Source organism: Eptatretus burgeri, chromosome 3, assembly GCF_056783735.1.
Source record: "Eptatretus burgeri isolate ZD-2024b chromosome 3, Ebu_testis_v1, whole genome shotgun sequence".
Classification (NCBI taxonomy): domain Eukaryota; kingdom Metazoa; phylum Chordata; class Myxini; order Myxiniformes; family Myxinidae; genus Eptatretus; species Eptatretus burgeri.
In genome coordinates this window covers 130,602,032-130,629,885 of record NC_140963.1, presented here as the reverse complement: position 1 = coordinate 130,629,885, position 27,854 = coordinate 130,602,032, and the positions used below count along the sequence as shown (strand labels likewise).

Sequence of the window (27,854 nt, the reverse complement as noted above, 5' to 3'; positions counted from 1 at the left end):
GGCTATCTCAAAGCGTCGCAGCCCGAATGAATCACATAAATTCCCTCTAAACAACAGGTTTGGGGCTAACTACACATGTACTTAGAGATATCTCACCTACGGGCCCTGGATGGTGGTTTGCGAATTTCCACAGCCGTAACAATATATACAAATACATACATATATATATATATATATATATGTATACACACACAGATATAAAAGTGAAGATTGTGGAGAACAGTTGGGCGCGAGGAAAGAACAGCACCACTCGTGATGTCCAAACATTCATCACGCTGTAGATAACTCCACATCTGTTTTCAATTAAACGGTCATGACTCGTTGGAGTGAAAAGAAAACGCGTTCAAGCTGCGAGGATCGCGTCCCGACATCGATCCACTCCACTGGCTTGGTTTTGTATTGAGCGCGATCAGCGAGCAACGCCGCCATGGCCGAGTTCGGTCCGACTCTATGTTTGATGGCGCTCCTTGTCGTGCTGCCTCACACCACACACGGATGGTCTCTCACTGGCGACGTCTGGCGGAACTCCATCCTTCTCGGTATGGTTACACTCTGCTGACTCGTTTACCCAGGCCTGTTCAGTCGTGGGGTTTTTTTCACTTGAATCGATTTGGCATCACGTTTCGACCAAATAATTTTGCTTTTCATGTTTTATTTACCTTTTTTTATATAAAGATCCATCATGCAATGCAGCATAGTCTCCAATTATTGAAACCTTTACAACGTGCATATTTAGAATTTGTCTTTAGGGGGATGTCTTACATCAGGGAGTTCATAAAAAATCCCTACCATATCCACAAATGGTCTGAGAATGTGAACGTTTTCTTTTTAATCCTTCAGTATACATCCGTGAGTAGATATAATTATTGATAGAAAAAGGGAATAAAGGTTGGCCCAGCACAGACTCGCTCTTCTCATGGCAGATCAAGTGACCCAAGACAATGAAGCTTGTACTCAAACTGTTCGCGAGGCAACGCCAACACAAGCCTCATATTTCCTAACGCTTGCTGTATTCACATAAAAAAAATTAGTTCAGCTGTCAACTTTTAAGTAAAGAGCTCATTCTAGCCATTAATTATTGATTTGATCGACTTATTTAGCTGCTTACAGAATGCAAGCAGAATACACATCATCAATTATATCAGGCTTATATTTATTATGTATCCACGTAGGATGCACCCGAGTAGTTGCTTGCAGTGTGCAAGCATGTCCCACTGGTACATATTTCTCGACCCGTAAAGCCTTTGTATTTCAGTTCCTGTTTATGCATAACAATATGTTTTGATAATAATTGATTTTGCTGTCTCCCAGTCAATTATAAATGGCACATAATCGTGCTCAAGCGAATGAAGATGGGCTATCCGGCTTAACGACAATTAATTTTTTCATTCGCAGGTTAAGAGATGTATGCTACCCACCGTGGGGAGAGAAGGTGAAGTGTCGTTTCAGGCATGAGCGAGAAGAGGGGCTCATGCCCGAAAGGTCGCCGCTTTACCTTCTCTCCCCACGGTGGTTCACACACCTCTCTAATCATTCGGTTGGGAAAATTAATTGTCCTTATTTTTCTGCCCCCCACCTCAACGCAGACCCACTGTCACCTTCATAAAGTCAAGTTCTCCCAAAGCCGACTTAACTCTCGTTTCTATAGGCTTCACATACCTCTCATGATCCACCATATATTAAATAAACACCGAAAAAAAATTAAAAAAAACATGTAAAAAGTTTATTCCATTGTTTGTGAACAATTTGATTTAATTAATGAACAAAAATAATTAAAAATTTTATGGGTTTGTAACTTTTTTTTCTAAATTTTTACAGATTGGTAAATTTTCATTTCAGTCATCTCGGCCCACCTATAAGCCGTCGTCCCGGTGTTTCGCAGGCAGGGCGATCCGTTAACATGTGTGTCGTCCTTCAAATGTATGTAAAACTGGCCATTGCATCTGCCAGCATTAGTTGAAGGACGTTAAAGATCCCACAGTGTCCTTTGCAAAGAGTACGGGGAGCTGTCGTCAGCACCATGAATTAATTCCAAATTCCTGCCATGACCATAGTCGAACATCAGGCCCGGTCAGCCGGTGCGTGCAAGACTTAGGCCAAGCCTCCCCTGGTAAACCCGACAAGAACGTAGGAACAACTGTGGCCGTTAAAGAAGAACTTTTTTCAGTTGGGGATACAAAGTGGAGCAAGGGCTCTGCAAGTGAGGAGGGTTTCACATGTCATGAAAATTGTCAAAAAATACTCTACCTGTCCAGCACCATCGGTGGTTAGGCCTAAGTGATAATTGGATGTCTGATCATTTTGATCATTTTAATCATTGATCAATTTATTTAAGGGGTTCAAACCTGGGCAGGCAGTTTGAGTGGAAAGGTCATCAACGACTCAGAAAATACCTCTGCATATTTCAACACCTTGGATTTTAATTGTTCCTTTTGAGTGATATTGTGTCGTGGGGACTCATGGCTGCACTCAGTTTATTGTCTTCCAAAAAAATTCCACTTTATATGTGTCTGACACACTGTCGTTGCCTTCTTGTGGTCGATCCACATTGTTGCCAGTTTCCACAGTCTGGATCTACTAAGGTACCAGCTGTATGTGTAACTGCTTTTCCAGTAGCTTTTGTGCTATTTATCCCTCTTGGTGCGAGACAGAGAGTGCGGCTGGCGTGTACCACCGCGAGTCGCGCCAAGGAAAATACAACCTCACATTCCAAGAAGCGGAAGCAGTGTGCCGGTATGAAGGTGGCTCTCTCGCCACTCCTGAACAGCTGTTGCAGGCACAACAAGCAGGTGAGTGATGGTCGTGCGTCTTCGAGCATGGGATGCTGATGGTCGAAAAGTGTGGCGTCCACTGCACATACAACATATTAGACTGTACCACATTCCAACATTATTAACTTGTCTGGAAGACGAGAATGAATATCAATGGTTTCTTGTTGAAGACCATCTATGGAGTCACATGGGGCTGCCATGGTGGTAATATTTTTTTTTGTATACCTCTTCGAGGCTCGCATGAGAGCTAACACACGGACTTACAGTGAGGAGGGCATGAGACAAGAGGGACGGGAGTGGGAAGGAAAAAAAACAGTGGGGAACAGCGACAGGACATCTGTGGAAGGGGAACAGATGGGGCAGGGAACATGGGGACCACAAGATGGATATTACAGGGACTTTCAGGAAAGAAAGCAGGGAATTTGAAGGAGGTGGGTTTGGGGTGGATTAACGGGGGTAGAAAAGACCGAGGATTGGGATGGTGGACGAGAAGAGGTGGTGGTGAACAGTTGTTTTGAAGGCCTGGAGGGAAGAATGGGATTGAACAGAGTGAAGGAGCTTATTCCAAAGGCGGGGAAAAAAGAGGAATGAAAGAGTGGAGGTAAGCAGTGATTTGTGATTTTGGTAGTTTTACCAGATGGGGGTTGTTGGCAGACCTCGAGCACCCTGTGGAAATATGGTGGGGACAAATCGCAGACAGAGCTGGGGGGGGGGGGCGAGACAGGAGAGGAGACAGTAGAAGACAGAAAGACCACCGAACTGCCTGCGGTGATTGAGTGAGAGGCCCAAAGACTCAACCTCATCGCGGGAGATGCCAATGATCCGAAATGCCTTGGTTTCCACAGCGTGAAGCCGAGAAAGGTGGGAGGCAGGAGCACCAGCCCAAAGGGGACAGCAGTACTCTATCAGGCTGTGGACGAAAGCTTTTTATGTCGTCAGGAGCTCAGGTGGACCGAGGAAGGACTTTCCATGACGGAGGATTCCCAGTCGGCAACTGGCTTTGGAGGCCAGGTTAGAAATGTGACTTTCCCAGGAAAAATCATGGCAGATAGTGAGACCCAGAAGCTTGAAAGCAAGGAATTCTTCCAGAGGATTGTTGAGAAAGTGGATGGGGTGGGGGGGGGGGCAGTGTGACCACTCCTTGGCTTTTCTCACAAGATCTTGGCTATATTGTTGTTCACCTTGGCATCTTGGTTTTCCAGAGGTTTTCTTGGCGTTTCGGTTTTCTATTATCATCGCTTTTCCGAAACCTTGTGAATTATTGGCTTTTTCATTGGCTCACCTTGGCATTTATGAAAATGAGGAGTGGTCACACTGGGGGGGGGGGTTCCAAACGGTCCTTTTGGAGAGACAAGAGAAAGTGTGAGATTTGTCTGGATTGAAAGACATGTTCCATGTGTTGGACCAGTTTGTGATTTTACCCAGATCTGCAGTGAGCGAAGAAGCTGCTGCTTGCCGGTGTGAGGGATGACAGATGGTACGGCAGAGGGTGGAGTCATCAGCAAAGAGATAAAGAGGATTTTCCAGAGAGTCGGAGAGATCATTGATGAAAACCAGAAAAAGAACAGGGCCCAGAACACTACCTTGAGGAACTCCAGCCTGGACAGGAAGTGGAGGTGAAAGAACTCCATTTAGGGCCACACGTTGACTGTGACAGGAGAGGAAGTCTGCGAGCCATGAGTGGAGATGGCCTTGGATGCCATAGGAAGAGTTTGGTGAGCAGGGCATGGCACCAGACGGTGTCAAAAGTATGTGATATATCCAGGGATACGGCTCGGATTTCATGTCCGACATTGAGGACCTCCATCCATTGTTGGGAGAACATAAGCAGCATATCCATGGTAGAGTGACCTGGTCTGAAACCAAATTGATGATCGGAAATCAAGCCATTGGAGAAGAGGAAGGATTTAATGTCTGAAGCGATGATGGATTCCATAACCTTGCTGATGACTGAGAGAAGGCTGATCTGTCTGTGGTTGCAGGGATCTGTTTTTGCCCCTTTTTTATGCAGAGCGGTAATGTTTGTTGATTTCCAAGCAGATGGCAGATGACCTTGAGCAAATGAGAGGGTGAATAGAACAGACAGAGGGTGAGCAAGAGCAGAGGAGCAGGTTTTTAGGACATGTGGGCAGCACCATCTGGACCGGTTGCAGAATTTGTCAGAAGAAAAGGACACAGAGTCCAGGGACAGTTGGGTGTGACTGGGTAAGGTGGGTGCAGAAAGCGATGGGTTTCGGACACAAGATTTTGATGCAAACTCCGAGTTGAGGCATTCAGCCTTTTCACGTGGGGTATCAGCAGTGCGGCCATTTAAGGTAAGGGAGGTGATGGAGGGGGAACATACACCAGAAACAGATTTGATTAGATGCCACCTGGATTTGGGGAAGGGAGAGAGAGAGAGGTTTGAGAGTTCAGACTTGAGATTGGAAAGATGTTGTTTCCTGGCTCTCCTGAGGGTAGATACACACTTGTTGCGAGCTTTCTGGAAGGAACTGAGATTACCCTTAGTTGGGTTTGTTGCTCATTGGGCAAAGGGAAGTTGTTTCAGGACAAATTCCTCGCCACAAACTTCAGTAAACCAAGGGTGGGAGGAAGGGTAGGACAACTGAAGAGGAGAGGGGATAAATCTGTGCATGAGGGAAAGAAAGTTTCTTTGAAAGAATTCCCAGGATGAGTTTGTTGGAGAAAGTAGCGATAGGAGACCAGTCTAGAAGTTTGATGGCTGCTTGGAGATCCTGCCGGTCAGCTTGAGTAAGATGCCCGACTCGACGGTGCTGAGGTGGTTCTCTGATAATAGCCACAGAGATGTCCACTTTAACAAGCACGTGGTCAGAAGAATCAATTGGAGTGGTGGAAGAACAGCAGATATTTTCAGGGAAATTTGTCAAAATCAGATCCAGAAGAGGTGGAGTACCATTTGTTGAGATCCGGGTTGAGAAATTGACTAATTGAGTCAGTCCCAATGAGTCACAGAAAGCTTTTGCTGCGGTGCCATGACAGGTGAGAGAGGTACCCACACCAAGCCAACTGGCATGATGACAATTGAAGTCACCACATATGAGGAAGAGAAAGTTTTGGATGAGAAGATAGAAGTTGGTCCATGTTTTCGGATAGTGAGGTGTAAATGGAGTCATCACTGTTTAGGGGACGGGACAGTACACATATAAATATGAGGTGGGAGTGGAAGGGAAGCCGTAACCAGAGGTATTCCTGGGGGTGTGGGGGAGTGAGAGCAGCGCATGGAGAGTGAGGAATAGAATATTTGATGAAGAGAGCAACTCCTCCACCAGGAAGAGGCTCAGGTCTGTCATACCAGAGGAGGGAGTAACCAGGGAGAGAAACTAAGGAGTCAGAGACGTCTTGAGGGAGAAAAGTTTCTGTTCGGCACATTATGTCTAGTTTGTCAGTGGCAACCTGTATGGAAAGTTTGGAAAGGTTTGAGCGAAGGCCCTGGATATTTGAGGTCCACATTGTTAATGAAGGAGGGAGGGGAGGAGGCTTTGGGTGCAGGGGATGGGAGGGGAGCGGGAGGGTCGGACAAGGGAGTAGGGGGGGAGGGAAGGAGAGTTGTTGAAAGTGTGGGGGGTTGCAGAATAGCTCGGGGAGGAGGCCAGATGAGGAGGAGAAAAGGCTCTGTGGTGCTGGGGGAGAGGGGGGCAAGAGAGGGGGCAGAAGGCAGTTGAGGATTTGAGGAGGTGGAGTAATGAGATGGAGGTGAGAGGGCAGGGGAAGGAGGCAGCTTTGTGGATGTGAGGGGGGGGCAACTTTGAGGAGGGTGGATGAGGGGGCTGAATGGTGGGAGAAGGGTGAGTGGGGCGTTTTCGAGAAAGGTGAGAGGGAAGTTTGGAGGGAGAAGAGTGTTGGTTTCTTATGTGGCAAGATAAGCCCACTAGAGATTAAGAAAACTTGAGTGATGTTGCATTTCAGAAGTGAAGCTCTAATCCTGCTAAAAATACCAATGTGTGGAAACAATTTGGATAACAAGAGCACCCCTTGATGTGTGCTTTTCAAGAAAAGGAAAGGCCATGCTCCAAATGAAGCTACGCATGTTGGATTCATGTTTGTCTTAATATATGACTTTAATAATTATCCCCAGACTTTTTGGGGGAAAAAAAACAGAAGGGGGTGGGGATGTTGTAATCAGCTTTGCCCGTCCGTCTGTCTGTCTGTCCGTCCGTCCGTCATGTTATAGTCTCCGAAAGAGTTTGGCAGAAATTTACCAAACTTGGTAGTTGTGATCACGACATGGCATGAAGGTGCAAGAGCAATATCACTTTTGGAGGCCCCGCACCTTTTGGTGGTGTCAAAAGGTCAAATACCAAAAAAATGCAATTACGGGCACATTTTCAAACATTTTTTTATTGAAACTTTGTACATGCAATCAATATTGGGGGACACATGAAATATGTCATAGATTTTTAGATTTGACCCCGGTTCATACCCCCGGGGTAGGGACTTCGGGTTACAGGGGTCAAAATTGGAAAAAAAGAAAAACATGTAAAACTCCAAATGTGATATTGGGTCATTCCTGGTGTAACTTTTTGCCATCTTTAAACTTTGCTTTTGGTGGAAAGAGTGGGGATTTGTGAAGGCGGCCATCGACTTGCCTCTGATATCACAGTTTCATTTGCATATACTATACATACTTCAGTGTCACATCACCAACAACCAGTGCATATAATAATAGCCGGTGTGTGAAAGACTTGGACCAAAAACTTTCCCCGCCCAAGCCCTGAAGGTCAGAATAATTGGGACCGTGAAATAAGTAGTTGTCATCGTAGATGTCTTGAGATAATTATATCAGTGAACGTAGTAGCAGGAACGGAAGTGCATGATCGATGAACGTAAATGACACTTCTTACATTCCCAGTGTCTCCACCATTGTACCAAAGAACGTGTTCTCGTATTTCCTTTCTGAAATGGTATTTCATCTCTCCACCAAAACCGTTATCGAACAGGGATAGCATGGAGGTAATGGACTCGCTTTGAGCAGTCTTGATTTCTGGCCTGACTGCAAACTGTTTACCGGGTGCTTTGTAGGAAAGATGTTGCATTGAGTAATACAACTGACTGTCCCACCTGTGCAGCATTCATATGTGGACATTAAGTACACCACGACAGATTTTAGAAAGAGTAAACCACTGTGTGCTGCTACCCTGTCTGCAGCTGCCTGCGACGGAGTTGTGACCAGTCAAGGAAAATTATCCGCTTTGGAAGAGTTCACGTCTGGTTCTGGGTGTCCTAATCCACCAATAAGGTTTACACGAGTTATACGAATGTGCATACTTATTCTATACTTGCCAGGTTCCTTACTCCCACCCTTCCCTTCCCTCCCTCCCCTCTTACCCCACACCCTCCCTCCTCCCACCCAATCCCATGCCTCCTCGACCAGACCCTTCCCTCCTCCCTCCTCCCACCCAATCCCATGCCTCCTCGACCCGACCCTTCCCTCCTCCCACCTCTCCCCCTCCCTCTGGACTCAGTTTCAACATACTGAGAACCTTCAGAGTTGCTCATGACAGTGGAATAAACATCTGAATCCGAGCTTAACATGAACTGTTTCTCAATGTAAAACCGCTGTCACACCGTGAAGTTTTAGCCAGCCGATGCCAATTTATGAAAAATTTGTCTAAAACGCTGGCACACGTTGAATACGTTATGGGTAAGTTTTGTATATGTTAAGAGCACGCTGAAAAACACTGCCATACGTCATCGTGCGCTGGCTTTAAACGTTGTACTTTTGGGTTGTCCTCAAATTTTTGCATGCTTGAAATTTTACGACGTATGCCGGCGTATGACTCACATGTTCCGTTACGCTGGCCATAAGTTGTAGGCACGTTATGCGATCGTTGACACATGTTACTTGTAAGTTACTCACAAGTCGAAACGCGTCGAGGTAATGTTTACCGTACCCGAAACTTATTTCTAACCTATGAGTAACGTTTTGTAAGCACGCTACACGAACGTTGTTCACACTTTGCAATACATTACTTGAAAGTTCCTCATACGTCGAAACACGTCAAAGTAATGTTTAGGAAACCCGTGACTTATTTATTAACTATGAGTAACGTGCTTGGGAATTATTTGTAAAGCATGTCCAATGCACAAATACGTATGTAGACGTATTTGACGTCTTTACGACGACCACAGAACTTACTGAACGCGTTTCTAACTTACAGATACCGTATAATGGCGTATTGGCAGCGATTTGGGGAATTGGTATATAAAAAGGGGCTTCGCAGGAGGAACCCGACTTTTTTTTCGACTTCGTGGTGAGTATATGTCCATGTCATTCCGAGAGATGGAGGATACGGCAAGGCTGAGACGACAATACCTACCTCTCTTCGAACATCAACATGACCTCATCGAGTTGACACTGCACCAGTTGCGTGCCAATAGAGCCGGGAGAAGACGACGTGAACGGAGGAGAAGGAACTGGGTGAGACCATGGATCGGGAGGCGACGCCATTACGGCATATATGACCAGCTCATGGTGGAACTCCGGAACGAGGACCATGCATCCTTCATCAACTTCCTGCGAATGCCCCCAGCGATGTTCGACGAGCTGCGAGCCAGAGTGGGTCCAAGGATAAGCAAGCAGTACACCTTCTATAGGGATCCGCTTGAGCCTGGCATGAGGCTGGCACTGAGCCTGCTGCTGTTGGTGCCGTGACTGCAGTGCTGTGGAAGCGATTTAACTCGTTCAATGGAGACGATTTCAATTGCCGAGCACCAGCGTCCAAAAACAATAGGCGAGTGACAGGCATTTATTTAAAGTGAAGTTGCAGTCTATGAATAGAAAACCTCACGTAATCGTCGACGATACGCTGCCACGCTATGCATACGTTAGACTATCGTTGGGCAGAGGTTGTGGACGCCTAAAACATGCTAATCAATCGTTGGTATAACTTATCTATAAGTTATCGAAGCGTTCTGTGTTCATTACTAGTACATTATGCATTTGTCCAAGTCGTTTTGAATACTTTAAAAACTGAAACAAAAAAATAGTTCATCGTGGTAATGAGAAAAAAAAAATTCGCCGAAAAGAACATCGAACAATGGTGCAAAGTAGTCTCCTATTCGTGGACGCAACGAGGATCCATCATCACCCACACCCTCCCCATCACGCTCACATACTACCAATACCAATACTACAACTACTACTACTACTACTACTACTACTACTACTACTACTGACATTGATATCGACTCAACATGGAGTCTGGAACACTGACGGGTTCCTCTTGTGAAGCCCATTTGTATATACCAATTCCCCTAAACGCTGCCAAATCGCCATTATACGGTAGATGTAAGTTAGAAACACGTTCAGTAAGTTCTGTGGTCATCCGGAAGACATCAATCAAATTCGTCTACATACGACAATGTGCGTTTGAGATACGTTACACATAGGTTCAAAGCACGTTGCTCATAGGTTCAAAGCACGCTACTCATAGGTTAAAAATTAAGTTTCGGGTATGCTAAACATTACCTCGACGTGTTTCGACTTATGAGTAACTTACAAGTAACGTGTGTCCGACGTGAGACAACGATCGCGGAGCATGCCAAGAACTTATGCCAGCACATGCAGAACTTGTGAGCCATACGTCGAGTACGTCGTAAAATTTTCAGCATGCTTGAAATTTCACGACATACTGGACGTACCACGGAATATGACAGCGTACTTCATTGTTTTTCAGCATGCTCCTAACGTATACACAACTTACCCATACCGTATTCGACGTGTGCCAGCATTTTAGACACATTTTTCATAGGTCGGCATACACTGGCAAAATCGTCAAGGTGTAACTGCGATGTTGACACTTCCAATTTTCAGACGGTTATGATTTAAATCGGCGTGCGGCAGCTTTTTAACAGAGAACGTCACGAGTTCATCGGCGATACGTGCAGCGCGCTATGCCTAAGTTAAGCTATCGTTGGGCATAGGTTGTGAACGCCGACAACAGGCTAATCATTCGTTGGTAAAAGTTATCTATAAGACAACGAAACGTTCTGTGCCCGTGACTAATATGTTATGCATACGACCAACATGTTATGAATACGACCAAAACTTAAAAAAAAAACTCAAAACTTCAGCGTATGCCAACGTTTTACATACATATTAATACGTTGCCATTGCTGGCTAAAACGTCAAGGTGTGACAGCGCCTTAAGCCATCGTTTGGATGAATATGGCTTCAAGATGTGACGTCAATGGCAAAATCGAAAATCAACATGAGGGCTTTTTTCAACAATGATTGGCAAAAAAATTTCAGTTTTTTTCCTTCTTTACTGAGTGATTCACGATTCTCAATGGTTTTCAGAAAAAAAAAAACAAGCTGAAATGAGCTAACATAGTCATCCTCTTAATGATGACGTCATAAAAACGAATATGACATCATTGTGATGTATCAGGTTTGCGATAAATTATCTGTGCTAATGCCCGGCTTGATTCCCGCAAACAAAATTCAAACAGCTTGCCTAGTTTCGGAGATAATGGTATTGGCGATTTCCATTAGCGGCGATATTATGACGTCAACTTTTTTTCTCGGAATAATTTCCAAAATCGGAGATGGTTACTGCCTTGCGTGGGCTTTCTGCATATACATGGCAAGTTTCACGAAGATCCAATGAAAACTCTGGGTTGTGAAACAAAAAGTCAAAAAATAGGAATCACGTCATAAAAATTGATATGACGTCATAGTGATGTATCATATGTGCGGTAATTCATCTCTGCTTATGCCCTGTTCGATTCCCACAAACAGAATTTAAAAAGCTTGCCTAGTTTGAGATAATTTTTTAGGCGATTTCCATTAGCGGAGATATTTTGACATCATAACTTTTTTTTCTTGGAGTTATTTTCGAAATCGGAGATGGTTACTGTCTGCGCAGGGTATTTTTACAAATATATGCCAAGTTTCAGGAAGTTCCGATGAAAACTGTTAGCTGTGAAACAAAAAAAGTCCACAAGAAGAAGATGAAGAACAACAATGTGAGTCGAACTTGGAGATCCTCCACGAGGATCTAAAAATTGGGGTTCCTCTTCAAAGACTCAGGGTTATAAAAAGAGTTACGAGAAATGATGCTAAATGCTACACAAGCACATGTACCATACTAAAATCTTATTGATGACCCTGTGCCACCCCCACCCCTTCGTCCATGAACTGAACAGTCCCATAGCATACCATGCATTGTCCACAACGTCGGTGCTGCCGAAGCAGTCTCGTGGTGAGGATAACACCTAGGTTGATTTGCCATTTCTTTTCAACCGGTAAACTGAGTGCAGCGATTTGAAATTTGCCCTGGAAGGTACCTCACAACAATCCAATAGAATGAAGGAAGCACAAGTAAGGCTACTTGGCACAACGACATGTCTGTATTATACTGCCATCCATTCCTTCACAACCTTCGAAACATCCCACAGGTAATTACCATTTACATGCAAGCCGAGAGTATACAAGGCAGGTTATATCAATCTCATAAAGCTGCAGGTGAGCAGGTGAAGTTTCATTTCGACAGGAGCATCGACTGACGCTGAATCACCTTTGTTCACAAAACAGGTCTGCATAATTGTGTGGCTGGCTGGCTGGCAGGAGGCATTGTGGGTTACCCCATTGTGAAGCCAAGCAACAATTGCGGTGATGGACATCCTGGTGTCATGACCTATGGCGTCCGGCACAACCGCGAGGAGAAGTGGGACGTATACTGTTACAATCCAACCAGTACGTATAGCTCTATATTCTACATAAACACACAACCTCATGCATGTAAATTTCCTACCCACCCCCAAAGTAATCCTAGTTCAGGGCATAGGGGCGATACATGTACACACTACTCAATGATCAATGGAAAAATTTTACAATGGGCTGATAGTTCTGATGTGTTGTGGGTGATAGAGGTCAATTGTACTTGTCTGCAGGACAATTGGCCTCCATTATCCACAATGGGTATAGTTTTAGTGGGAATGTCAATCATATCTGAGAAAATGATATACAGTCTCCTCTAAAAGTGAAAGAGTTCCGAATTTTTAGAAATAAATACAGTATGGCCTCACTCCGCCATCCCATCCCCATTTACGAGAAACGCCCGTCGCCAGATTGTTAGTTGATATAATATTGTTGCATTTATTATGGGGGGGGGGGTAGATATTACCCCAGAACAGATATAAATGTATGGAGGAGTGTGGTCCATGTTTGAGTCGCGAGAAAACTCGAAGTTATAAGCAGAGAAATGTAGTTTAAGAATTGTCTTGTTTAAATGTGCATCATACGGAGGGTGGTGCATTGCAATAATTAATTGGGGTTTGAGGTTAAGGAACTCGTAGGTGTAACCTTCTGTGTCACCCTGGGTCGGGTGCTGCCTGTGGGGTCTTAGCAACATTCAAGCAAAAAGTGTGAAATGGGACGTATCCTGGTGAAAGGAAGGAGAGAGGGGAGGAGCTTTGATCGCCTCCCGAGAGGCAGAGTTTCATTGGCCCCGGAGGGGAGAAGCCTTTGGGATCATGTTCTCGCGGAACACTTTCGCCTGCCTCCTCCTGCTGCTCTTATCTGCTTCGTGGTTACCTGTTCATCGTCCTGTTTGCCTGCTCGTGTGCTCGTTTGTCGTCCTGCCCATGTGCTCGTTGCCTGCTCGCCCATTTTGTCGCCTGCCTCATTGCCTGTTCGTCTCTACCAGCAGAGCTAAGGCCCACCCAGTTCTTGTTCCCATTCCCGTCTGTGCTCGAGTCCGGTGTGTGGCACCCTTGGATTGTATTCCCCTTGTACATCATTATTTATTTATTTTGTATTCCCTTTCCCCTCAACCTGCATCATCCCCACCATTCCCTGGTTCTTTGTGGTTATTTGTTTTGGGAATATATCCAATTAAAAAAGAGTTAAGAGCCTCGTATGATTCTTCGTTTCCTGTGCGTGCGAGCCGCCTCCATTTGGGTTTAACTTAAAAGATTGTTTCGGGTTTAAAAAAGAAAAGAAAGATTTCACCACCGCAAAGCCGAAGGCCACGCAAAGTGGGGGCTACATAAAGGAAAGTATCGATGTTAAACAGAAAGGAAGAAGCTATTGACATTCCTCTTGATTTGAGGTAGGTTGGGATTGAGGTGGAAGTAATATGCAGGTAAACTTCCAAAGTTCTTCAGTAATGCAGTGTGGGGGGGAGGGGGGGAACAAACTGGAGTACTTTGTAGTCTTACTCTGGACAGATACAGTGCATGGATAGGAAGAAACTGCCAAACGTGCAGAGCGACTGAAAATATGCTCAGGTGGAACAACTTGTGAGAGAGCCTCAGAGCACATTCTTTGGTAATATCAAGAGAAAAGGCTCAAAGAAGCAACAGAGCGGAAGAATGAGAGGTTCCAGGGATGATGCCAACTCCCGTCCCACAAGAATGCAGCACGTCGCTGGATTCTGTCAGGAAGAGATAGGTGACAGGCCGGAACACCAGCCCAAATATGGCAATGACACTCCATGACGGGTTGTATAATGGCCTTGTGTAGATGGAGCATAGCAGTTTGAGGAAGGTATCACCAAACATGAAATAAGCAGCCAAGGCACTGAGAGGCTCTTTTCGCGATACCAGAGATGCACTTTTCCCAGCTGTGGTTTGAGCCGATATCCATTACAAGCAGACGGACAACAGGAAGTCCCTGCAATGGTGAAGAATCCATACACAGGGTTGGAAAACAAGGTGATCTTGAATTATACAGACAAGTGGGTCTTATTTTGGTTCATTGCAGGATTAACACCTCCTGCCGCAATGCGGTCGACATTAATTGACCCGTTGATGCTGCAATATCTTATCAAAACAAATATTTGGGCCCCTTCTACTCTGGTATGTTGGTTGCATCATTTTGATGTGGAAGCCCAGTTAACTGCTGATACACTGCCCCCCTGTGGGTTCGGCAGCAATTTGGAATTTGTTCACCGAACTGGCAATAACTCGTCCACTCTTCGCCAAGGACACTCCCAGTTTAAGGTCGATCTGAGGGATGGCGCACATATTCCTGAATCAACTTGTCTGCGAAACAACAATGACAGTTTATAGCTGAGCCGAGATTCAAGCCCAGGTTAAACATCTTCTTGGCGAGCGTGCTTACCTCTCGGCCATCCGGCGAGCCCCAAAGACACCGTGGGACTAATGAATGCGAGCAACGTCGAGTAACGGCACACTTTGCGATTCCCTGCTTGCGAATCACCAATCCGGCAGTTTATAGTCGTGTCAGCAATCAAACCCAGACGAGACAGCTGCCTCCGCACAGCATTGATGGCATCTGAGACCAAAATGATATTACATCGGCTAATCCATTGTGGCTCAAATTTACATTTGCTGTATCAAAACAACAAAGAAAAAAAAACAGTAAAAATGAAACCTCAAATCTTACTTATGACAAAAATTGGAAAAAAAAATTCCCCCCCCCCCCGTCTTTATCACCCCCCCCCTCTTGAAATACCAAAACTCTCTCCCACTTGCTGCAGAGAAGCAGTGCGGAGGGATTTTCACTGAGCACGTGCGCGAGTTCACTTCGCCGGACTACCCGGGCTACCTCGACCGCCAGATCTGCTACTGGCACATCCGCGTGCCCTTCGGACGCACTATTCACTTGACCTTCAGCGATTTCCAGCTCGAGAAGGATGCATCATGTCTGAGCGATTACCTGGCTATCTACGACAGCTACGATGACGTTTTGGGATTTGTCGGAAGGTGAGGGGTTCAGTGAGAATTGCTTGATGAAATGTAAGAGGTGAGTTCATAAAGTTCTCAGAACGAGATGCTCACAGTAGTCCAATTTTCAACTTAATATGAAAGTTGATTAAAAAATTTTTTATTGCTGTTGAATCATAGAAAATAAAGTAAACGTTTGGCGTTTCTTGGACTATTGTGAGTAATCTCATTCCAATAACTTTCAGAACGCACCACTTGTATTTTCAGTTGATAAGTCAATTATACAATTGGCTTTGTCGACAAGGTCTCATGATGAATTATGGTGGTAATCTTAAAAAAAAGAAAAAACCCCCAAAAAACCTTAAAATACCTTAAGTATAGTGCTGAGGATAAAGGACTAGAAAAAGGAAACATGGAAAGTGATAACAAGGTGGACCTTTTAATTTTATTTGAAGGACAAACTTGCAGGAAAGGAATAACGTTACAGAAATGATCACAGAGATGAAACTGGAGCGAAGTCGATGGCACGCAATCGCAAATCCCCACGCATCCCACCGAAAGCAAAGTTGAAAGATAGCAAAAAGTTCTTAACCCAACATCAAATTTTGAGTTAAAAAAACAACAACAAAGAAAGCAAATCTGTTTTGACCCCTGTGACCCTAAGTCCCCAGCCCCTAGATCGGGCATGAACCTGGGGATAAAATCCTACAAATTGCTCCATAATTCATGCGTCCTCCAATATTGATTGCATATACAATGTTTCATTTTTTTAATGTTTAAAAATGTATCCAAATTGCATTTTTGGGGATATGACCTTTTGAAGCCACCCCAGGATCTTAAGATATCTTAAAATCTTGTAATATCTTAACATAGAGGTAACAGAAAAAATACCTGTAACACTTTGGTAAGTATTGTTAATAGACTTCATATTTCACATCAAGAGTTTATCAAATGCCCCCTCGTAAGGCTAATATACACAGGTGCAAACAATTACATAGTTTAAAAAAGCCAGACTTACAGGTGGCTCTGTCTAGCCAAGGAAAGGAGGGGAAGAGTGGATGATTACAACAAGAATGTAGTACGAAGCTCAGTTTTCACAAAAATAACAACATGAAGATGTGTGCAGATTACGAAGCTGAGCAAAACACGAGTTATGATCGTTTTAAAATTATTCGAATGATTTCTAGAAACAACTTGGTGTCAGACAAGATTGCTCAGCAATGTGACCACGCGGTCACATTTTGCTCGAAGCGCTCTTTTGTGCACGGCAGCGTGATTGAGATTTTTTTTGGAAAAAAACCAAGCATCATGTTAGCTTCGATCCCAATACGATTTAGTGTTTTTCTTATGACTAGGAACAACCTGGGAGGACAGGTTGTGGGTAAGGGAGATAGTGGGGGAGGTGGGCCAAATATATTTTGTGCTGTGGTTAATAATCCCCCGTCTGCAGCAGGGGTCAATAAACCATTTGCACTGTGGTATATAGGCGAAACTTGCACGTCACCTCCTCCCCCTCCCCCCCAAATTATTATTATTATTATAAGACTTGACTCTGGGTACTACTAACATGTATGTAAAATTTGGTGATCAGCCCAGCCCTGTTTTTTTTCTATGATTATCAGACGTACGTACACACTGTCCACTAAATTTTGTATACGTGTTGGTAGTACCCAAGATCAGGTCATGTGCACATAGTACTCCCCCTGCCCACCAGGGGGTGGAGTGGGGGAGACGACTTGTCAATGCTCCAGGAGGGAGCAAGTGTTTCTCGTGAAACAGAAAGATGCTTACATCAATCTTTATTCAACCTTGGTGCATATTTACTTCTCAACATAATCACCACTGTGGTCCACACATTTCTGCCAATGTTCAAGTTGATTTGTGACGTCAGGATAGAACTGTGCATTGAGCTGACAGAACTGGTGCTTCACAAAGAACTTGACATCATCTTTGGGGAAAGAGATGAAAATCTAATGGAGTCATGTCGGGGCTGTATGGTGGGTGCTGTAAGACGGTGAAACCGAGACGACGGATATCATCTCAAACAATTTTTGAGCAAAATTGTCTCTTGGCGAAGTCATCAATAATATTATCTTGTGAAGATATGTTCAAATGCTCAGACTCAACAGCAAGCAAAGCCAAGCGATTCAACCTTTTTCACAACCCTGCGGACCCGGGGAGGCGCCAATCAGCTGCCGGCGTCGGTGCATCCATTTTGCACCTGTGCTGTGTCACGTGATTGGGTTTTCGTATATCATGCCTCGCCCGCTAGGGGTGGGAAGAGTGTGCTTCTGGTTGTGCAATAAAGCGGAGTAGATGCTGGGCCGCATGCTTCTTGCGTCCCACCGCACCTGGTACACTCTAGTTGGCTGACGAGGATGGTTGAATACGGACTTATGCCCGTTTTCGACGGGGACGACTTCGAATTGTTTTCGGAGCAATTGGAATGCTATTTCCACGCGAACGATGTGGTCGACGAGAGCAAGCAGAAGTCGATCTTGCTCGCTTCACTTTCGCCGGAGCATTATCGGCTGCTGGGTGATTTAGTGGCACCGAACAGGCCCCGGGATGACGGGCTGTCGTTTCGGGACATTGTTGAGAAAATGAAGGCACACATGGCGCCGGAGAAGTCGTTGCAGCTCGCTCGATTCCAATTCGATCGCCTCTCGAAAGGGGCAGAGGAACGCGTCGCTGAGTTCGTGGCGCGGATTAAGCGTGCTTCCGTGGCCTGCAAGTTCACGGCGGGGGAGCGGCCAGCTCGGCTCAGAGATTGTTTTATTGCTGGTTTACAAGATGCGAAAATGGTTTCAGCGGTTTTACGGCTGAAGGATGAAGCCATTACATTCGACTCGGCGGTCACCACGGCTATAGCAGTCGAGCAGACTCGCGGGGATGTTCGAGCCATCACCGGCCACGCGGGGTCGCGAGCACCCCGGGACGCGCGCATGACCTTCGATGCGGGTCGGACGTCGCCACGCAGCCGCGCGTGCGGCGGGGTGACCCCGCGGACATGCTTGTGATGTGGAGGTCGACACCTGCGCCGTGTGTGCCCGTATAAAGGCAACGTGTGTTTGAATTGTCACAAGGTGGGTCATTTGGCGTGTGTGTGCCGTGGGGCACCGGCCACCATTAAGGTCGTGGACGGCGATGTGCGAGGCGACTCGGGGCGGAACCAGCGGCCGTTGTTGAGCCTGTTTTCAATTGGCCCGGCGACAGCGCGCCCGATGACGGTGGAAGTTGAAGTGAACGAAACGCCGATCACGTTCCAGGTCGATACGGGAGCAGCGGTGTCGCTCATCGGCGAACAGACTGCGCGTAGACTCAACGGCTTGAAGATTATCAGGTCAAACCTCTCGCTGTTCACGCACACCCGCGAGAAGATAACGCCAGTCGGGATGGCAGACGTGTCTGTGCGGTACCAAGGCCAGGTCGCCACGCTTCGGGTGTACGTCGTACGGGGGAGGGGGCCGTCTCTCCTCGGCCGAGATTGGATGACCCGCATCAGGCTAGACTGGGCCGCAATTCACCTTGTGCAACCCGTGCCGAGCCAGTGGGAGGATCAGTTGGAGGAGATTCTTCAAAGACATCAAGGGTTGTTTAGCGACGACCTTGGAAAACTCAAGGGCATGGAGGCGAAACTCTTCTTGAAGGAGGGGGTGGTTCCTCGGTTTTGTAAACCGCGTCCGGTGCCGTATGCCCTGCGGGACAAGGTCAAGGGTGAACTGGATAGGCTGGAGGCCTGTGGAGTGATCGAACGGGTGTTGTGCTTGGATTGGGCCACCCCGGTTGTCACGGTGCTGAAACGGAATGGAGACGTCCGATTGTGCGGGGACTTCAAATCCACGGTTAACCCGGGGCTCAGCGTGGAGCAATATCCACTGCCGTCAATCGATGAGATATATGCACGATTGGCGGGGAGTCAATACTTCACGAAGCCAGACCTGCGTGATGCATATTTTCACCTGCCGATGGATCCCGGGAGTAGCGAGCTTTTAACAATCAACACGTGTCAAGGACTCTATCGAAATACCCGACTCTGTTTTGGGATTGCTTCGGCCCCAGCTTTGTGGCAGAAAGCCATGGATCAGGTTTGCATTGGCCTGCCCGCTCAGACCTACCTGGACGATGTGCTCATTGCGGGGAAAACGGCGGACGAGCATCTTGCGAACATTGCCCGAGTGCTGACAAAGCTAGAAGCGTGCGGCCTGCGCTTAAACAGGGACAAGTGCGCGTTCTTCAAGCAGCGCTTGGAATACCTCGGGCACATCATCACGCCGGAGGGGCTGTTGAAAGGTCCTCGGAAGGTGGAGGCGATTCAGCGCATGCCACCGCCTCGCGACAAGACGCACCTGCGCTCGTTCATTGGCATGGCCCAGTATTACCAAAGGTTCGTGCGCGGGCTCAGCTCACAACTTGCGCCGTTAACGCGGTTGCTCAAGAAGGATGAGTGCTGGGCTTGGGGGCCTGCACACCAGGCGTCGTTCGACCGCGTCAAGCGGCTGCTCAGAGAGGATACGGTCCTCGTGCACTACGAGCCTGCGCGTCTGCTCCTATTGGCATGCGACAGCTCTGCATATGGCATCGGGGCAGTGCTCTCCCACAGGATGGACGATGGTTCCGAGCGGCCTGTTTGTTTTGCATCCCGGACCCTGTCCACAGCAGAGCGCGGATATGCCCAGATTGAGCGTGAAGCTCTCAGCCTCGTCTGGGGTGTGCGGAGGTTTCATCAATATCTGCTGGGGCGGCATTTCACTTTGCAGACGGATCACAAACCGCTTCAATTCATCCTGAGACCCGAACGCGGGGTGCCGGTGGTAGCAGCCGCGCGAATACAGTGGTGGTGTCTGTTTCTGGGTGCTTACGATTATGATATTCAGTTCTGAAGCACCGAGAAGCATGCTAACTGCGACGGGCTCTCACGCTTGCCGTGTGCGGAGGGTCCAGCTGCATCTGAGTTGGGCGACCGGGTCGATGTGTTCGCGCTGGACCAGGTCCAAAGCGGGCCGGTCACGGCCAGGCAGGTCGCAGTGGAATCGGCTCGTGATCCGGTGCTTGCCCGTGTCGTCCAGGCGATTTCTACGGGGAATTGGAGCGATCTGCCTTCGACACCGGCATTTCAACCTTTCACGTCACGCGCAGCGGAGCTGTCGTTGGTCCAACGGTGCGTAATGTGGGGAATGAGGACCGTGATTCCACCGAGGTTCAGGCAGCGGTGTTTGGAAGAACTGCATGTCAGTCACCTTGGCATCGTGAAGACCAAGAGTCTTGCTCATAGCCTGTTGTGGTGGCCGGGGTTGGACAAAGACATTGAGCAGTTGGTTAAGCGTTGCGCCACGTGCCAGACAGATGCTGATAACCCGCGTCGAGCTTCGGGTCTCTGGCCTGTGCCAGACCGAGCTTGGCAGAGGGTCCATGTAGATTTTGCGGGACCGGTTAATGGCAAGATGTTTTTGATTGTGATTGATACATTCTCTAAATGGCCGGAGGTTGTAGTAATGCAGCATACTTCAGCAAACATTACAGTAGAGAAGCTGCGGACGATCTTTGCTCATAAGGGGTTGCCGGAGATCCTGGTCTCTGATAATGGTCCGCAGTTCATCGCGGGTGTATTTGATGAGTTTATGCGCCAGAATGGTATTCGACATCTAAGGTCCGCACCGTATCACCCTGAGACGAATGGCCAAGCTGAGTCGTTTGTCAAGATGTTGAAGCGGGCTTTGCGCAGGGGGGGGGGGGGTGTTGCACCTGTGCAGACGGTGGTCGATGTCTTTTTGCTCCATTACAGGAATGCAGTTCATCCTGTCACGGGTGATTCGCCGGCCATTCGTCTCTATGGACGGGCTTTGCGGTCCAGGCTGGATTTGCTATGACCTGGAAGGTCGGGGAGTGGGGCGATGTCGCGGCTGCGCAGCTTCGAGGTGGGGCAGCGGGTAATGGTGCGCGATTATTTCCACGGTTCCAAATGGGTGCCGGCGGTGGTCTCTGTGGTGCTGGGGCCGGCGAATTGCATGGTGCGGACTGATGGTGGGGATGTGTGGAAGCGGCACGTGGACCAGATGCATGATCGCTGTTCAGCATCAACCCCGCCCCCCGCACCTCCCCGAGCCAAACGATGCGGGACCCCCACCGGTAGTATCGCCGGCACCTGACGTATCGCCGGGGCTGGCTGGGCCGGCGCCAAGGGGGGCTTCGCCTGATGCCGTCCTACCCGGGGACGTCGAGCAGGCTGGGCAGTCGGGGGTAGCTGGTGTTGCGGAAAGTGCGAGTCTGGCGAGGGTGTCACCTCGACCGAGCCGGGAGGCGTCTGAGCCTGGGCTGTCTGGCGGCGCTGCCCGTCCGAGGCGGGTCAGGGTGCGGCCGCGGTACTTGGAGGATTATGAGTGTTGATGGGTTTCCGATGGTCATGTTGTGATTATCCATTCATTATGTGACGGGTCATTTTACGAGGGGAGGAGTGTGCTGCGTCACGTGATTGGGTTTTCGTATATCATGCCTTGCCCGCTAGGGGTGGGAAGAGTGTGTTTCTGGTCATGCAATAAAGCGGAGTAGATGCTGGGCCGCGTGCTTCTTGCGTCCCACCGCACCTGGTACACTCTAGTTGGCTGACGCAGATGGTTGAATACGGACTTATGCCCATTTTCGACGGGGCCGACTTCGAATTGTTTTCGGAGCAATTGGAATGCTATTTCCACGCGAACGATGTGGTCGACGAGAGCAAGCAGAAGTCGATCTTGCTCGCTTCACTTTCGCCGGAGCATTATCGGCTGCTGGGTGATTTAGTGGCACCGAACAGGCCCCGGGATGACGGGCTGTCGTTTCGGGACATTGTTGAGAAAATGAAGGCACACATGGCGCCGGAGAAGTCGTTGCAGCTCGCTCGATTCCAATTCGATCGCCTCTCGAAAGGGGCAGAGGAACGCGTTGCTGAGTTCGTGGCGCGGATTAAGCGTGCTTCCGTGGCCTGCAAGTTCACGGCGGGGGAGCGGCCAGCTCGGCTCAGAGATCGTTTTATTGCTGGTTTACGAGATGCGAAAATGGTTTCAGCGGTTTTACGGCTGAAGGATGAAGCCATTACATTTGACTCGGCGGTCACCACGGCTACAGCGGTCGAGCAGACTCGCGGGGATGTTCGAGCCATCACCGGCCACGCGGGGTCGCGAGCACCCCGGGACGCGCGCACGACCTTCGATGCGGGTCGGACGTCGCCACGCGGCTGCGCGTGCGGCGGGGTGACCCCGCGGACATGCTTGGGATGTGGAGGTCGACACCTGCACAGTGTGTGCCCGTATAAAGGCAAAGTGTGTTTGAATTGTCACAAGGTGGGTCATTTGGCGCGTGTGTGCCGTGGGGCGCCGGCCACCGTTAAGGTCGTGGACGGCGATGTGCGAGGCGACTCGGGGCGGAACCAGCGGCCGTTGTTGAGCCTGTTTTCAATTGGCCCGGCGACGGCGCGCCCGATGACGGTGGAAGTTGAAGTGAACGAAACGCCGATCACGTTCCAGGTCGATACGGGAGCAGCAGTGTCGCTCATCGGCGAACAGACGGCGCGTAGACTCAACGGCTTGAAGCTTATCAGGTCAAACCTCTCGCTGTTCACGTACACCCGCGAGAAGATAATGCCAGTCGGGATGGCAGATGTGTCTGTGCTGTACCAAGGCCAGGTCGCCACGCTTCGGGTGTACGTCGTACGGGGGAGGGGGCCGTCTCTCCTCGGCCGAGATTGGATGACCCGCATCAGGCTAGACTGGGCCGCAATTCACCTTGTGCAACCTGACATCGGCAACTGGTTATGTAAAAAGGACAATTGGAAATGCTTTTCTGAAACGCACAATTTCGTGTGAATGCAGACAATTTTCACAAGTTATGAAATCATAGACACGGTCCATTCACCATCTTTGCCACCCTTACTTCAGTTGCTGCCTTACGCCGGGGCCTCCTTGGCTTATTGCGGAAATCCGGCCTAGTGAATGCGACTCAATTTGCACATCATTGCCAATTGCATAACACAGGTTTCTTTTCAATTCCCTGGTCCTAGCTTCTCCCCTTTTTCTGGAGGATTTTAGGCTCATGGAAGAGCTGAACATAAATCCTGTGCACACATGCAGACACACACCAGACATCATAGGACTTGTCTTTCAACATGAGACAAACACAGGTGTTGACATTGAGGAAGTAACTTTCCAGTGCACTCTGGGTGCTGGTGATGCCATCTTGTTACGTCACTTTGTTCGCCGCAGTCAGCGGGTCGTTTTAAAGGAGAAATCGCCCCCTCAAATTTCCATTGGATGCCAACCCATGGGGTGTATCTGTACTCTATCCCCGAAGTGCTGAGTATTAAGAAAGGAAGCAGTACAGACTGTGAGTCTTTGCTATGACCTGGTCAAGGTCAGAATCAAACCGCCGTCCTTCCAGACTCAGACTGGAACTATCTAAAATCTTGCCACGGTACTACAGAGTCTGGTTCTCCAACAACAGTGCATTTCATTTAGTTTGAGTACTCTTCTCCATCTCTATTTTTACGATACTTCATTCCTCTATGAATACTGAAAGGTTGTTTACTATGGCAAGTGTCTCAATGCCAGTATAATGACGTTTGATTATGCCGATACGGACATATGAACAATGGGAGGTACGTTCTATAGGAGAGATCAAAAGTTTCTGATGACACCAGGAATGACGAAGATCTGTGCTCAGATTTGTTGGTAGATGGTCATAATGTTCCTTAATGGTTAGGTGATGAACTTTTGTCTTCCAACCAAAATGTAATCGGTAGACTTTTGGTGGAAGGATGTTCGAAATTACAGCAGAAAACAATGCTGATTATCAGCTCCTGGGATTTGGACAAACCATAAAACCAAAGTTGTAAGTACAGACATCTTTGCTCTATCACGTACACCTGCGAGAGCATACGATATTTATTTAAATTCATTTCCATACTGGCGTGCAGGTACTGTGGAACAGAATTTCCTCCAGATGTTCACAGCACAGGTAAGTTTGAATTGCTCATGGCACTTGTTCCACGTGGAAATCAAATGATGATTTGTTTTATTACCTCTGCTACCGAAGGTCGATGGAGGTTATGTTTTCACCCCTGTCTGTCTGTGTACAGGATATCTCAAAAAATTGTCGACAGATTCAGACAAAATTTGATGGAAAGGTTGGGTGTGTGATTAGAACAAAATTATTACATTTTGGTGAAGATCCGGATCTGGAAACGAGAAGCGATTCTTCACGAATGAGAGGTTGGGCCAAAAACGATATATCGCATGATATTTCAAAAAGTTAGGCGAATGATGACAAAACTTGGTGGATGAGTTGGTGAGGTGACAGGAACAAGTCAATTAGATTTTGGTTAACGTCCGGATCCAGATCCGGCCTTTCATTGGGATACAAAACGTAAACTGTTCAGCCGAGTGGAGGCATGCGCTCTTCCGAGTACCGTTCTAGTTTTTCTTGTGAACTATGTTTTTTTTAACTAGGATGGTTTCAAAAGAAAACTTTTGAGTCAACATTTAGCAGATTTTGAAATTTGCCAATTCCTGCTTTCCCTTCTGCCCCCCCCCACCCAATCCCACCCACCTTTCTTTCTCTTGTATTCATCAATTTTAATTTTCTCAATTTAATTCTCTACCCCCTACCCCTTTTACACCCCAACCTCATCCCCATGCGAATTTGCAGGTAACGTCATGACCTTAAAATTCTTGTCCGACGCATCCGTGTCGGACCGTGGATTTCGAGCCACCTACAGAGCCATTCAACATTCCAAAAATCACCAGGAACTTCCAGACCTCGCTTAGCAAAGCCCAATGATAGTTTGGGTAAAATGATTGCCACAACAAGATTACCCAAGCAGGAGACACACATGAAACACACAAAAAGGACTTCTCTCGAGTCCAACCAAAAGGGATGCTCGAAGGAACACTGAAGTTAGAAAGTATACAACACCGCAGTTTTAACATTTTCACACTACGGACAGACTATGTACTTGTCCAGGGTATAAGCGAAAAAAATATCCTTCATGAGAGTTGAACATTCCAGAACCTTTCATGAGAGTTGAACGACACCAACCATGCCATATACCATACAGCTCTTTGACCAAACAATATGCATTTAACCATTTTCTACACCTGTTTAAGTACACTTGAACTGAACCGTATTACGTCTAAATCAGTTGCAGTAAATGAATCCGAAATATGGATCGTGTGTACACACTCAAGATCCACTGATCTCATCGACAGAATCATCCCCCATCCAAAACAATGATATTTTGTACCCCCATCAACTCCTCCAATCCCAAGCACACTTCTTTCCAGGTGTCCGGTTTTTCCTTCCTGAAAGTTTGCTCAATTTTGTATCCATCTTGTCCACCCTGTGCGTCCTCCCTTACTCCTCAATCCTTATTCGTAAGTCTCCCTCTATTTTGTCCCCTCAACATCCCCTCTTTCTGCTGTTCTTTTTATCCCGTTGTATCCTGATTCGTTCAGTGTTCCAGCACTTCCACCTGCCTCGACTTTGAATACAAAAAAGGGTGCAGAGATCTCGTATACACACACACTCATGGTCCGTGGATCTTGGTTTCCATGTCGATGTTCACACAATAAAACAATAACTCTCAATTCATCAGCACCGTTTTCTTTCTCCTCTCTCAACCACAGTTGTTTGCCAAATTTAAATAAATTTAAATACCGTGCTGTTATCTTGATGATACCTTGAAACAATCCAGCTTGCTCATAGTTATTGGAGATCGAACACCCTCCGTCGTTCACTTCTTATTCACGATTCCGTTGTGATACAAATCCAGAGGAAATTGTACAGGAAGACTTTTCCATCGTGACTGTGGAGCCAAATCGAAAATATGCTGAAAAAAGAGAGGGAGAGACCTTCACATGACATTACACCATGGACCACTACCTGAACGAGAGAGTTTGTAGAACACCTTACCACACGCAGTGTTCAGGTATATACAGTACAGTATTTCAATTGAAATAAAATGATTTTAAAGGTCGTGTAAAGAAATATTCTGAAAGTTTAGCACTGTTTGCAGTCTTATAGACAGGGGTTCACACGATTTTTTAAAAATTAGGTTCTCCAATGAATACTAGCAGAAATGGTTTGGTACTCACGGAAAAAAAATATATATTTGTCAGCTTCGAGCACGCTCGTCCGCTTCCCCAAGCACCACTCCGATTTTTAAAATGTCTCAGTTTTGTGTGCATCTTACTCTTCTGCAAACACTCTCTTTCAGAACGTCCGCTCCATACGAGACACTCGAGGCACTCACAAGCCACTCTGTTTTTTCATTGAGAGTGCACACCAAATACTGCGAAACTACACAAGACGCTTGTGAAACCTCCTCTACTTCTGCCTTGCTCACGTGTTCTCCTTTGATCTATTTTTTAGATCTTATCTATATATTGTAACGAATCTGGAAGCCATGAGCATTTAACATACAGGTCCTATAGAACAGTTATATCGGTAAGTATGTATTTTTAGTTCGGGTCCCCGTCCCTCGTTTAATGGGTGAATAAATGTACATGCGCTGTGAATAATTTTAAGAGTTAGGATTTTTATATCACTCACAACAACTACGGCTACTACAACAACAACGCCATCTTCGCTCTCACAGCGACAACCCTCTGCTCCCGGCATTCTCCGTGCTCGCTGGAATGCGGGCGTGTTCGGAATTCCATTCCCAAATATGGTCATGAACCGATTCGCTTGGCTGCGCGCCAAGTAAGGGAATGCGTCGTGTCCCACCGACTGAGGACGGGCCAGGCCTGAGCGAACCGCACCCAAGAGCGATAAAAGGAATGGAGAGGAAATATTCGGGTGGATCTGCTTGAGTGAGAGAGGAAGAATTCGCGCCCGTTGAAACCACATCTCTCGAGGTGGATCTGCTCAAGCGAGAGAGGAAGAATTCGCGTCCGTTAAAAACGCATTTCTCGAGGCTGGGCGAAAGGCATCTCGTCGCTGGCGTGCTCTGGTTCCCGGGTCATCTCGTCTTGTGGCTGGCATGGTCTGCGTCTGGCTGCCCTGGTTCCTTCTTGGCCGACTGGTGCTCCGGGGAGGTGCGGACGTCGAGCCGCGCGGCGCGGCCAGGTAGCCTGCTATTCTCTCTCTGTAGATTAAATGGAACATGCATTAGCTTAAGGGATGACGAGGGAGCACGAGATAGTTAGGGGAACATAGTTAGAGTGTGGTGTGAAAAATGAAACGAAAAATGTATGATAATTGAGTGCGAGAACTGCGGGCCCAAGTGTGTGGATGGAGTGAATGTGGAATGCATGGTGCGAATGACTGAGTGGGGGGAGGAGCGAATCCCACCCAAGTGACCCTGGGGTCAGTTTTATGTTAGTTAGTGGGTTAGTCAAATTTACCAAAAGGAGGTCGTTTTGTTGTTCGTGTTGAGAGAAGGCACGAAACGCATTT

General features: G+C 47.3%; 1 protein-coding gene across 1 annotated transcript; it reads left to right on the top strand.

The window, feature by feature from the left end:
- Positions 1 to 228: 228 nt before the first annotated feature.
- TNFAIP6 (TNF alpha induced protein 6) lies at positions 229 to 26,045 on the top strand. The gene is made up of 6 exons (XM_085875609.1): positions 229 to 539; positions 2,652 to 2,789; positions 12,328 to 12,489; positions 15,239 to 15,464; positions 24,373 to 24,413; positions 25,104 to 26,045. Exons 1-6 carry the CDS (start codon positions 428 to 430, stop codon positions 25,220 to 25,222), a joined length of 798 nt encoding a protein of 265 aa, XP_085731735.1. The 5' UTR covers positions 229 to 427; the 3' UTR covers positions 25,223 to 26,045.
- Positions 26,046 to 27,854: the final 1,809 nt, after the last annotated feature.